At 43.2% G+C, this 12,824-nt stretch overlaps 1 protein-coding gene across 1 annotated transcript in view; it reads left to right on the forward strand.

Moving 5' to 3' along the window:
• Nucleotides 1–8,834: 8,834 nt before the first annotated feature.
• Nucleotides 8,835–12,824, forward strand: part of TBC1D30 (TBC1 domain family member 30) — a 110,864-nt gene continuing 106,874 nt past the window's right edge. The window contains exon 1 of the mRNA XM_008003904.3: nucleotides 8,835–9,518. Within this exon, the coding sequence (XP_008002095.2) occupies nucleotides 9,041–9,518 (478 nt within the window). The 5' untranslated portion in view covers nucleotides 8,835–9,040. The remainder of the gene's footprint in view (nucleotides 9,519–12,824) is intronic.

The raw sequence follows: 12,824 nt of genomic DNA on the forward strand, positions 1-12,824 counted from the left end.
TTTTGGGAGGCTCAGGCGGGCAGATCACCTGAGGTCTAGAGTTCTAGACCAGCCTGACCAACATGGAGAAACCCTGTCTCTACTGAAAATACAAAAATTAGCTGGGGGTGGTGGCACATGCCTGAGGCTGAGGCAGGAGAATCACTTGAACCTGGGAGGCGGAGGTTGCAGTGAGTTGAGATTGTGCCATTGCATTGCAGCCTGGGCAACAAGAGTGAAACTCCACCTCAGAAGAAAAAAAAAAAAGGAATAGGCACAAAGTGTGAAGATCTTTGTATCACATGCTTATGCCCAGCAGAAAGCATTCATAATGGAAGAGGCACTAGACAACCAATTAGACAAAATGGCTTAGCCAATTGATATTAACCAGACTTTGCTGGTGGCCACTGAAGTGCTGGTACAATAGGCACATCATTTCCTTTATTTATGCTTTTTGAGACAGAGTCTCACTCTGTTGCCCAGGCTGGAGTACAGTGGCGCAACCTTGGCTCACTGCAACCTCTGCCTCCCAGGTTCAAGCAATTCTCCTGCTTTAGCCTCCCGAGTAGCTGGGATTACAGGCGCCTGCCACCATGCCTAGCTCATTTTTGTATTTTTAGTAGAGATGGGGTTTCACCATGTTGGCCAGACTGGTCTTGAACTCCTGACTTCATGATCCACCCACCTTGGCCTCCCAAAGTGCTGGGATTACAGGCATGAGGCACTGTGCCCAGCCTACATCACTTCTTTTAAAACAATGTCACTTTCCCAGGAGTTTTAGATCAGCCTGGGCAACAGGGCAAGACTCTGTCTCTAGAAAAAGAAAATCACTTTAATACAGATGAGAGACAGAGGCTTAATTTTTAGCTGATATGTATTGAGGTTTCTTTCTACTACTGCAAAGGAAAGGTTATATTCTGTCACTCTGAAATCTTGTGTAATAATAATTAAGTAGGAAATTAGATACCCAAAATTCCTGTAAGCCTCATGACTTCAATATCATTCTGCATTAATAGCTCTTATTTACTCATGGTATACTATGTATTAATATGCATTTCCTAAATTCTGTCTAAGGTTTGATGGCTTTAAAAAATACTAAAATTGGGGAAGCATCTTTGCTGTTTGCAAAACTCAGCCATTCCACCCTGTGGGCTTTCGAGAGTCCAAACCAACTGAGGGTGGAAAGGATCCCCTAGCACAGCACAGCTGCTCTACCAAAACATGGTCAGACTGCTTCTTTAAGTGAGTTGCTGAACTGTTCCTCCTCACTGGGCAGGACCTTCCAACTGGGGCCTCCAGCCACCCTGTCAGTGTTCTCTGGCTAACAGAGATTTGAAAACTTCCTAAGACAAAGCTCCTAAAGGGAGGGGTGAGTTACTATCTTCGCTATTTGGGAGACCTAACCATTCCAACCTCTAGGCGTTGAAGAGCCCAAGCCAACTGGGAGTGGAAGTATATCCCAGCACAGCATGGCTGCTCTACAAAAGCATGGCCAGACTGCTTCTTTAAGTGGGTCCCTGATCCCCTTCCTTCTTACTGGGTGAGATCTACCCAACCGGGGTCTTCATCCACCTTCTACAGGTGTGTTTGAGCCAGCAACAGGTATGCACCTCCCTGGGATGGAGTTCTCAGAGGAAGGGACAGGCTGCCCTCTTTGCTGTTTCACAGCCTTCACTGGTGATACTTCCAGGTACTGCGAAACCCAAGGTGACTAGGACCAGGCTGCCAGCAAACCACAGCAGCCCTACAGAAAAGTTGTCAGGTTGTTAAAAGAAGAACAAAAATAAAAACAAAAACCATCCAAAGGTCAGCAACCTCAAAGATTGAAAATAGATAATCCCACAAGGATGAGAAAGAATCAGCACAAGAATGCTGAAAACTCAAAAAGCCAAAATGCCCTCTTTCCTCCAAATGACCACATCACCTCTCCAGCAAGGGTTTGGAACCAGGCCAAGGCTGTGATGACTGAAATGACAGAAGTAGAATTCAGAATATGGATGGGAACAAACTTCACTGAATTAAAGGAGGATGTTGTAACCCAATGGAAGGAAGCTAAAAATCATGATAAAACATCACAGGAGCTGACAGACAAAATAGCCAGAATAGAGAAGAGTGTAACCAACCTGATAGAGCTGAAAAGCACACTACAAGAATTTCATAATGCAATCACAAGTATTAATAGTATAATAGACCAAGTAGAGAAAAGAATCTCAGAGCCTGAAGACTCTCTTTCTGAAATAAGACAGGCAGTCAAGAAAAGAAAGAATGAAAATGAATGAACAAAACCTCTGAGAACTATGAGATTACGTAAAGAGACTGAATCTTTGATTGGTAAAGAGATGGGGAGAATGGAACTAATTTGGAAAACACATTTCAGGATATCATCCATGAGAACTTCCCCAACCTAGCTAGACAGGCTAACATTTAAATTCAGGAAATGCAGAGAACCCCAGGAAGATACTCCAGGGGAAGATCATCCCCAAGACACATAATTATCACATTCCCCAAGGTCAAAATGAAAGAAAAAATGTTAAAGGGACCTAGAGAGAAAAGCCAGGTCACTTACAAAGGGAAGCCCATCAGACTAACAATAGACCTCTCAAAGGAAAACCTATAAGCCAGAAGAGATTGGGGACCAATACTTAACATTCTTAAAGAAAATAATTTTCAACCCAGAATTTCATATCTGGCCAACTAAGCTTCATAAGCAAAGGAGAAATAAGATCCTTTTCAGACAAGCAAATGCTGAGGGAATTCGTTACTACCAGACCTGACTTACAAGAGCTCCTGAAGGCAGCACTAAATACGGAAAGAAGGCTGCGCGTGGTGGCTCACGTCTGTAATCCCAGCACTTTGGGAGGCCAAGGTGGGCATATTACTTGAGACCAGGAGTTTGTAACCAGTCTGGGCACATGGTGAAACCTCGTCTCTACTGAAAATACAAAAATTAGCTGGGTGTTATGTTGCACACCTGTAATCCCAACTACCTCAGAGGCTGAGGCATGAGAATTGGTTGAACCCAGGAGGCAGAGGTTGCAGTGAGCTGAGACTGCACCACTGCACTCCAGCCTGGGTGACAGAGTGAGACTCTGTCTCAAAAAAAAAAATTATATATATATATATGGAAGGAGAAGACCGTTACTAGCTACTGCAAAACACACTGCAGTACACAAAGCAGTGACACTATAAAACAACCACATAAGCCGGGCGCGGTGGCTCACGCCTGTAATCCCAGCACTTTGGGAGGCCGAGGCGGGCGGATCACAAGGTCAGGAGATTGAGACCACAGCGAAACCCCGTCTCTACTAAAAATACAAAAAATTAGCCGGGCGCGGTGGTGGGCGCCTGTAGTCCCAGCTACTCAGGAGGCTGAGGCAGGAGAATGGCGTGAACCCGGGAGGCAGAGCTTGCAGTGAGCCGAGATCGCGCCACTGCACTCCAGCCTGGGCGACAGAGCGAGACTCCGTCTCAAAAAAAAAAAAACAACCACATAAACAAGCCTGCAAAATAACCAGTTAACAACATCATCATGACAGGATCAAATTTATACATATCAATAATAACCTTAAATGTAAATGGGCTAAATGACCAATTAAAAGACACAGAATGGCAAGCTGGATAAAGAACCATAACCTATTGGTATGCTGTCTTCAAGAGACCCATCTCACATGCAATGACGCACATAGGCTCAAAATAAAGGGATGGAGGAAAATTTACCAAGCAAATGGAAAACAGAAAAAAGCAGAGGTTGTAATCCTAGTTTCTAATAAAACAAACTTTAAGCCAACAAAGATAAAAAAAAGACAAAGGGGGCATTATATAATGGTAAAGGGTTCAATTCAGCAAGAAGACCTAACTATTCTAAATGTATATGCACCCAACACAGGAACACACAGATTCATAAAGCACATTCTTAGAGACCTTCAAAGAGACTTAGAGTTTCACACAATAGTGAGAGACTTTAACACCCTGCTGACAATATTAGACAGATCATCAAGAAAGAAAAATAACAAAGATATTCATGACCTGAACTCAGCACTGGATCAAATGGGTGTGATTGATAGCTACAGAACTCTCCACACAAAAACAACAGAAAATACATTCTTCTCATTGCCACATGGCACTTACTATAAAATCAATGACATAATCAGAAGTAAAATGCTTCTCAGCAAATACAAAAGAACTGAAATCATAACAATCTTTCAGACCACAGTGCAATCACATTAGAACTCAAGACTAGGAAATTCATTCAAAACCGTACAATTACATGGAAATTGAATAACCTGCTCCTGAATGACTTTTGAGTAAATAAATGAAATTAAGGCAGAACTCAAGAAGCTCTTTGAAATTAAAGAGAACAAAGATACAACATACCAGAATCTCTGGGACACAGCTAAACACCCTCATCAGAAAGTTAGAAAGATCTCAAGTTAACAACCTAACATCACAGTTAAAAGAAATAGAGAAGCAAGAGAAAACAAATCCAAAACCTAGCAGAAGACAACAAATAACCAAAATCAGAGGTGAACGAAGGAGATAGAGACACAAAAAATCATTCAAAAGATAAGCGAATCCAGGAGGTAGGTTTTTTTTTTGAAAAAATTAATAAAATAGACCGTTAGACTAAGAAACAAGAAAAGAGAGAAGATTCAAATAAACACAATGAGAAATGATAAGGGGAATACTACCACTGAACCCACAGAAATACAAGCAACCATCATAGAACAGTATGAATACATCTACACACATAAACTGGAAAATCTAGAAGAAATGGATAAATTTATGGACACATACACCCTTTTAAGACTGAGCCAGGAAGAAATTCAGTCCCTGAACAGACCAATAATGAGTTCTGAAATTGAGGCAGTAATAAATAGCCTAACAACCAAAAAAAGCCCAGAACCAGATGGATTCACAGCTGAATTCTAGCAGATGTACACAGAAGAGCTGATATCATTCCCACTGAAACTATTTCAAAAGATTGAAAAGAAGGGACTCCTTCCTAGCTCATTCTATGAGGCCAGCATCATCCTGAAACCAAAACCTGGCAGAGATACAACAACTACAAAAAAACTTCAGGCCAATATCCTTGATGAAAATTGATGCAAAAATCCTCAACAAAATACTGGCAAACTGTATCCAGCAGTATATCAAAAAACTCATTCACCACGATCAAGCAGGCTTTGTCCCTGGGATGCAAGGTTAATTCAACAGACACAAATCAATAAATGTGATTCATCACATAAACAGAACTAAAGGCAAAAACCACATGATTATCTCAACAGATGCAGAAAAAGCTTTTGATAAAATTCAACATCCATGCATGTTAAAAACTCTCAATAAACTAGGTATTGAAGTAACATACCTCAAAAAAGTAAGAGCCATATATAACAAACCCACCACTAACATCATACTGAAAGGGCAAAAGTTGGAAGCATTCCCCTTGAAAGCAGGCACAATACAAGGATGCCCTCTCCCACTGCTTCTATTCAACGTAGTATTGGAAGTTCTGGCCAGGGCAGTCAGGCAAGAGAAAGAAATAAAGGGCATTCAAATAGGAGGAGAGGAAGTCAAACAATCCATGTTTGCAGATGACATGGATCCTATAGCTAGAAAACCCCATCATCTCAGCCCAAAAGCTTCTTAAGCTGATAAACAACGTCAGCAAAGTCTCGAGATATAAAATCAGTGTGCAGAAATCACTAGCATTCCTAAACACCAACAACAGTCATGCCAAGGGCCAAATCAGGAATGAGCTCCCATTCACAATTGCTACAAAAAGAAAAAAATACCCAGTAATACAGCTAACTAGGGAGGTAAAACATCTCTACAAGGAAAATTACAAACCACTGCTCAAAGAAATCAGAGATGACACAAACAAATGGAAAAACATTCCAGGCTCATAGAAGAACCAATATCATTAAATTGGCTATACTGCCCAAAGCAATTTATAAATTCAGTGCTATTCCCATTTAACTATCATTGATATTCTCCACATAACTAGAAAAAACTATTTTAAAATTCATGTGGTACCAGAAAAGAGTCTTGCTCTGTTGCCCAGGCTGGAGTGCAGTGGTGCAATCTCAGCTCCCTGCAACCTGTGCCTTCCAGGTTCAAGTGATTCTCATGCCTCATCCTTTCAAGTTGCTGGGATTACAGGTGTGTGCCACCACACCCGGCTAATTTTTGTATTTTTAAAGTAGAGATGGGGTTTCGTCATGTTGGCCAGGCTGTTCTGAAACTCCTGGTCTTGAGAGATCTGCCTGCTTTGGCCTCCCGAAGTACTGGTATTACATATGTGAGCCACTGCACCCAGCCATCAGTGGTTCTCTCTTATATCCAGAGCTTCAGGGAACTTGCATGGGGCCTGCCAGTCTCCTGGTGGCCATAATGTAGGGTGAAAAAGCAGCTGTCCTTTGCCAATACCACTTCTAGGATTATATTTACTAAAGTTAACTTTTCTTAGGAAAGTAGGTAATTGGTTGTTTTTTTCTCTGGTTTTCATGGTATTCATTCAATTAGTTAATTAAACAAATATTTATTGAGCAGTTACAATGTGCCAGGGATTGTTCTACGTCATGGGCATATATCAATGAACAAAATAGACAAAATTCCTACGCTCAGAAGCTTACATTTTAGTGGCAAAAGACAGATAATAGAATAAATCAGTAGATTATATACTGTAGTATGTTGGAAGAGGGTATTATGGAAAAAAAGAACAAAGAAGAGAACTAAGGAAAAGCTGGGGGTTGGGGAGCTGCAATGTCAAATAGGGTGGTCATGGAGGGATTCACAGAGAAGACTTTTTTTTTTTTTTTTTTTTTTTTTTAGACAGAGTCTTGCTCTGTCACCCAGGCTGGAGTGCAGTGGTGTGATCTCAGCTCACTGCAACCTCCGCCTCCTGGGTTCAAGTGATTCTCAGGTGCGGGCCATCACGTCCAGCTAATTTTTGTATTTTTAGTAGAGTCAAGATTCCACCATGTTGGCCAGGATGGTCTCGATCTCTTGACCTCGTGATCTGCCCACCTCAGCCTCCCAAAGTGCTGGGATTACAGGCATGAGCCCCCATGCCTGGATCACAGAGAAAACATTTAAGCAGAGACGAGACTCTGGTGAGAGGAAAGTCGTGCCAATATCTAGGGGAAGATCATTCCAATAAGTACAATGATCTTAACTGTGCTTTCCTTGTTAGTTTTTAGTTTGCCATTTTCCTCTCTTTAGATTTGGTAATGATGGGGAATGGGAAACAATTTTGAAGTACTTATTAATTTAGAAATGTTGAATGTCAATAACCTATTGTTTTCTTGGTCTTTTTTTTCCCTTCAGCTCACTTTGAGTTTCTTTATCTGTAATTCCTGATAGAGATTCCCTAAATGAGAATAGTGCTGAAGACTAATAGTTAATCACATCTCTTCTTAGGGGGCAGAGATAAAAAGGGCTGGGAAGCCAACTGAAAAAAAGAGATCCAATTTCAGTGTTTACTCCTCTGAAACTCCTGCTTGTTGCAAAGTTTGGCATATGAAGGAGGACTCAGAATTCATTGAATGCCGGGGACAATAGGGAAAAAGACCTCAAAAAACAAAACAACAGCAACATAATAATAAATTCTACTCTCATTTCATACATTTAAACATTAAATGGTAACAGTAGTCATTAATATAGTTATAACATCATAAAATAATATTTCCAGTATAATTTAAAATTCTGAATACCTAAGTGAAAAGTACAACTTCTGCTTATCTCATATTAACTCCAGTTTAAAAAAGGGCCCTTTTATTGCTGTGCTGGTGTCAAGGTACACCAGATTTCTACCTGTAGGGTCAGGCTCTATTATGAAAGTGCCCTGGAAAACAAAACTGTGCTAAACAAACACGAAACACCGCTGTTGTTCACCAGGTGTGGTCTTACTCCTTTTGGAAGTGTGGTCAAGTATTTAATAGCGTTTCACTAATATATATTCATCCATCATGAAAGCCAGACACTTTATGAAAAGTTCACTTTATTCTTTGTGAATGGACACGTTATTTAGCCTCTCCGTGCCTAAGCTCCCTCAGCTGAAAAGTGAGAATAAAACCATACTTATCTGCTTTATTGGGTTAAAGTGAGGATTAAGTGGGATAATTCATGCAAATCTCTAAGAACAGTGCCTGACATACAAAAAGCGCTAAAACATGTTGCCAATTATTAACTTCACAAAAGTATCTACAGTGGAGCGGCAGCTCCAAGTTCTATTGAGGTCTGGTGTAAGATACATCTCTCACGGTCTCTTGTAAATTTTTGATTCTACCATCATCAAAACTAGCTCAATTAACGTATTAGTTCGGTCATCTCAAGAACATTTATTAAACACTCACTCTGGTTACATCTTGTATCAGGGAATTCGTTGATTTTAATCCAGTGCTTTGTTTTTCACTGGAGGAAATAAGTTCACAGCGTTATTAAGTCCTAAATATTTGCCAGGTGTTGAGAGTTTTAGAAAGCTTATTGTCAGAGACTAAACTAAGAAGGCTTTTGAAGGCGCTCAGATCAGGTGGGAAAGTGAGAAGGGCTGGTATTGTGTTCCAAGCATGTCAAGAAGGAGAGCCTGGGCCTATTGATGGGCGTTTAGAACCCTCCCGGGCATTATTTCTAGCTGGCGGCTGAATAAGAGGCAAGAGTCACGCTCTTTTTGAGTTAAATCACGTGCTTAATTAAAAGTGAAGGTGGCAGGGGCCGCAGCGCCCTCCCCCTTCGGGCTGCTGGTTTCTTCTCGACGGTGTTCTGGCCAAGTCCTGCGCCTTCTCGCGCACCGGAGAGCGCTCTGGGTAGAGGCCGGGCCCCGGCAGCAGGTGGCTCCAGGTAGCGCAGTGGCGTGGTCGTCTCCTCGCCCAGTCCGGAGCGGAGAGGAGGGGTTCAGGTGCGGGCTCTGGGGACGCCCGGGCACCTCGGGGATCCAGAGCCCGCTGGCGCCGCGCCCGGGAGGGCACCCCTGGCGAGGACGAGGCCGCGCCTCCTCCCGGAACTGGCCGGCGCCGCGAGGCGGGAGGAGCAGCGGGAGCCGGGTGGCCGCGCCTCGGGGACCATGGACGTCCTTCCCACCGGCGGGGGCCGCCCGGGGCTCCGGACGGAGCTGGAATTCCACGGCGGCGGTGGCGAGGCGAGGCTGGAGAGCCAGGAGGAAGAAGCGATTCCTGCAGCGCCCCCAGCCCCGCCCCTCCGTGGAGCGGCGGAGCGGCAGCGGGGCTCCCGGGACTCGTGGGACGGCGACGAGGACACGGAGCCCCGCAAGGCGCGCGGCGTCCGTACTAGCCGCACGGCGTCCCTGGTGAGCGGGCTGCTCAACGAGCTGTACAGCTGCACAGAGGAGGAGGAGGCGGCGGGCGGGGGCCGCGGGGCTGAGGGCCGTCGGCGGCGCCGCGACAGTCTCGACAGCTCCACCGAGGCCTCGGGCTCCGACGTGGTGCTGGGCGGCCGCAGCGGTGCCGGCGACTCCCGCGTGCTACAGGAGCTGCAGGAGCGGCCTAGCCAGCGGCATCAGATGCTGTACCTGCGGCAGAAAGGTGAGGGCCGGGCGCAGCGGGGTCCGGGGGGCTTCCTGGAGCCAGACTGTCCTCGCCCTCTCTGCCCGCGCTCCAGCGCGCACCTGGGTTGCTCGGCCGAGCGCTCAGATACTGTCTCTTTGGATCTGACGCTGGTACCCACCGTGGCACAGATTTATGTCCACATTTAGTTCTTAAGTTCTCCGGAGTAATTGAATCAAGCATCAGTTGATGGAGTGGGCAGTTTCCCCGCTTTTCCCTCCTCCCATCTCCCCTCTCCCCGTGTGTTCGCGGAGGCCCCAGGGGAGAGGCAGCCCAGATTCTAATTTCACCTGAACAGCTGTTAGGACAGGGTTGGAGGTTCTGATACGTATACCCGACCTACCTAGAGGGCGCTGCCAGAATCGAGCCGAGACCTGGGGGTGTTCTTTCCTTTTTTTTTTTTTTTTTTTTTAAGTCCGCCTTCCCTGGTTACACCACTTAGATAGTGTTTAACTAGTGAGGCAGAATAATTCGATAATGCGGTTTCGAAGCAGAGCGTGTGAATTCTATTTCTGCCAGAACGTACGGTTCCAGGCAGCTCACTAGGATTTTTGTTTGTTTGTTTTCTTTTTTTCCTTCTCGGTGGCAGGTTAGTGGAGGGCCCTAGAGTGTTGAGGTTTATTACAGATTTTAACTGCTGGTAACCTTCAGTTGGCATGGAGAGGTTGGCCTGAGAAAATGGCCTTGGCTTTCAGGGAGAGAGGCTAATTTGGTGTTTCTTTTGTTATGAGACTCTGATGCTCGTGCCTTCGTGTCGAGTCACACTTTTTTTTTTTCATCTGGTCATAATAGCTTGCCTTTCAGGCAGCAACACAGTTATTACAGGTGTGTTTTTTTGTATAGAAATATCAACACCTCCATTTACAAAATGAGGTGTGGTGTGGAAAACAGATGTCGAGCCACCATAACATTTCTTGACAGTAACGTCCTTGTGCTAAGTTACCAGGGGAGGAAGACAAGACAGTCTCCCAGCTCCCACTGTAAAATTTGAAAAAAAAAAAAAAACAAAAAAAAACTAGGGAAAGAATAAATCTGTCTGCTTTCTCAGACCTACGTAAACAGCTTTTAGCTTCCTCTTTTGACTTCCTAGTGAAGATTTTTTTTTTTTTTTCCCCAGCTGATTGTTACAAATGGCTTCCAGGTTCCTCCCCCTGCCTGGGACTTTAGCTGTAGCTGTGCCATTTCATTTTATAGAATTATTTGGTTGTTCTCAGAGTGTCTGTGTATGCCACAAGTCCCACAGGGCAATAGTTCTTTCAGACTCCAACAGAATCAGTTTTGAAGAATTATGATTTATCTTTTTACAAGATTTTACATTTTTCATCACCGAGGGAATTCTGGGAATTAGTAATTTCCTTTTTGAAGAGGAAAATTGGCAAGCTAAAGTTTAAAGAAGTAGTAACGGTACAGTTAACTATGCAAGTGGATTTCGTATGAATGGCCACACAACTAATCATCCACAAGCCCTATAATAGTTCATTTTGCCTGTTTCAGTCTTATTGCATGGCTAGTTGCCTGTTAAACCTTTTTTCCCTTGTAGTCAACCCTATTAAGATAAACAAAATGCCGTATCATAATAGTCCTGTATACACATACGCGTGCTTACGTGTGCACACATACACACACACACTCCCTCTCCCCTTTATTGATAACATCATTCATGTGCTAAGATTAAAGTATCAGGTGATGATACAGCTGTCTGCGTAAACAATGCTGCTTTTTAGGTTATTTGATCTTTTTCTCAGGTTCAAAAAATATTCCCCTCAATATAACTACTCTGCATTCAGTAAGAATCTCATACAATAGTGATAGCCTGTGTATTGTCTCCTGTCACTGCTAGGGATTTTGCTGTAGCACTTATTTAGCTATATATTTAACATGTGTAGGTCCTTTAGGTGAGGCACCAGAATGGTTTCTCAGGACATCTGGACTCTCTTCAGTATTTCCATGCTTAAGGGGATGAATTTTGGAGTCAGACTCCTGGGTTGATATCCGGCCACAGTTCCTTACCAGCTGTGTGACCTTGGACAAGCTATTTAACCTCTCTGTGTCTCATTTTTCTTATAAATAGGGATAATAATAATACCTCAGAGGGCTGTGGTGAGAATTACATAAGTTAGAGTGTGTGACGTGCTCAACAGATGTTAGATACAACTTTTTATCATATACCCTGGAATTCCTTAGGACACTGAGCACAGGCTGTGAGTTGACAATGTCTTTATTTTTCCTGTTATTTAACACCGTGTAAGAGGCTGTGGCTGATGCCATGGAGCATTCGAAGATGAAAGAGACCTGTTTTCATCCCCAGGAGGCTTCTATATCAGTAGATATTGCTATAAAATACATTTTCACCCTCATCTCTGGAAAAATTTTCCCATATTGAACAATAAATGTAATTCAGAGAATTGGAGTTGTAGGCACCTTAGGGATCACTGGAAATGAAATAATGTAAGAACCCTTTTTTAGAGGAAAAGTATAATTTAAATGTTTTGTGATTATATTCCTACCACTTTTATTTCTAGAAGGAAAATATTGATTTGGTTCTTTGTTTTTTTTTTTGTTTTGTTTTTGTTTTGACAGAGTTTTGCTCTTGTTGTCCAGGCTGGAGTGCAATGGCAAGATCTTGGCTCACTGCAACTTTCTCCTGGTTTCAAGTGATGCTCATGCCTCAGCCTCCTAAGTACCTGGGATTACAGGCATGTGCCACCATGCCTGGCTAATTTTGTATTTTTAGTAGAGACGGGGTTTCACTATGTTGGTGAGGCTGGTCTCAAACTCCTGACCTCAGGGGATCTGCCTGCCTTGGCCCTCCGAAGTGCTGGGATTACAGGCGTGAGCCACTGTGCCTGGCCCAAAATATTGAAATATTCAAAGAAAAATATTTCTTCTATCTGAAGGCATCTAGGAATGAAGAGCCTCTGGTCGCCTCTTGTAGGCTTTTTCTCATATTTAGTCATATTTTCATTTAACTTAAATGTTCTCTTTTCATTATTTCCTACTATGTTTAAAATTAGGGGGAGAGGAAGAACTAACCTTTGCCTTCTTCTTCATGGTCATTCCTTATTCTTACTTAAAGCATTATTTATATTAGTGTTTATAAAGACCATTCACATTTGTTTCTCAGCATAATCTTTATGCTAGGCATAATTTGAGACTTGGAGCACACTTCCTTGCCTAAAATCACTCAGAGTTGGCTGATCCAAAAGCAATCCTTTTTAACTCAAGGCCAAATGCATTTTCCATGGTGAGGTCAGGTTTGAGAGCCCTGCATTTCTTTGTTACAGA

The sequence above is a fragment of the Chlorocebus sabaeus genome, chromosome 11, assembly GCF_047675955.1.
Source record: "Chlorocebus sabaeus isolate Y175 chromosome 11, mChlSab1.0.hap1, whole genome shotgun sequence".
Classification (NCBI taxonomy): Eukaryota; Metazoa; Chordata; class Mammalia; order Primates; family Cercopithecidae; genus Chlorocebus; species Chlorocebus sabaeus.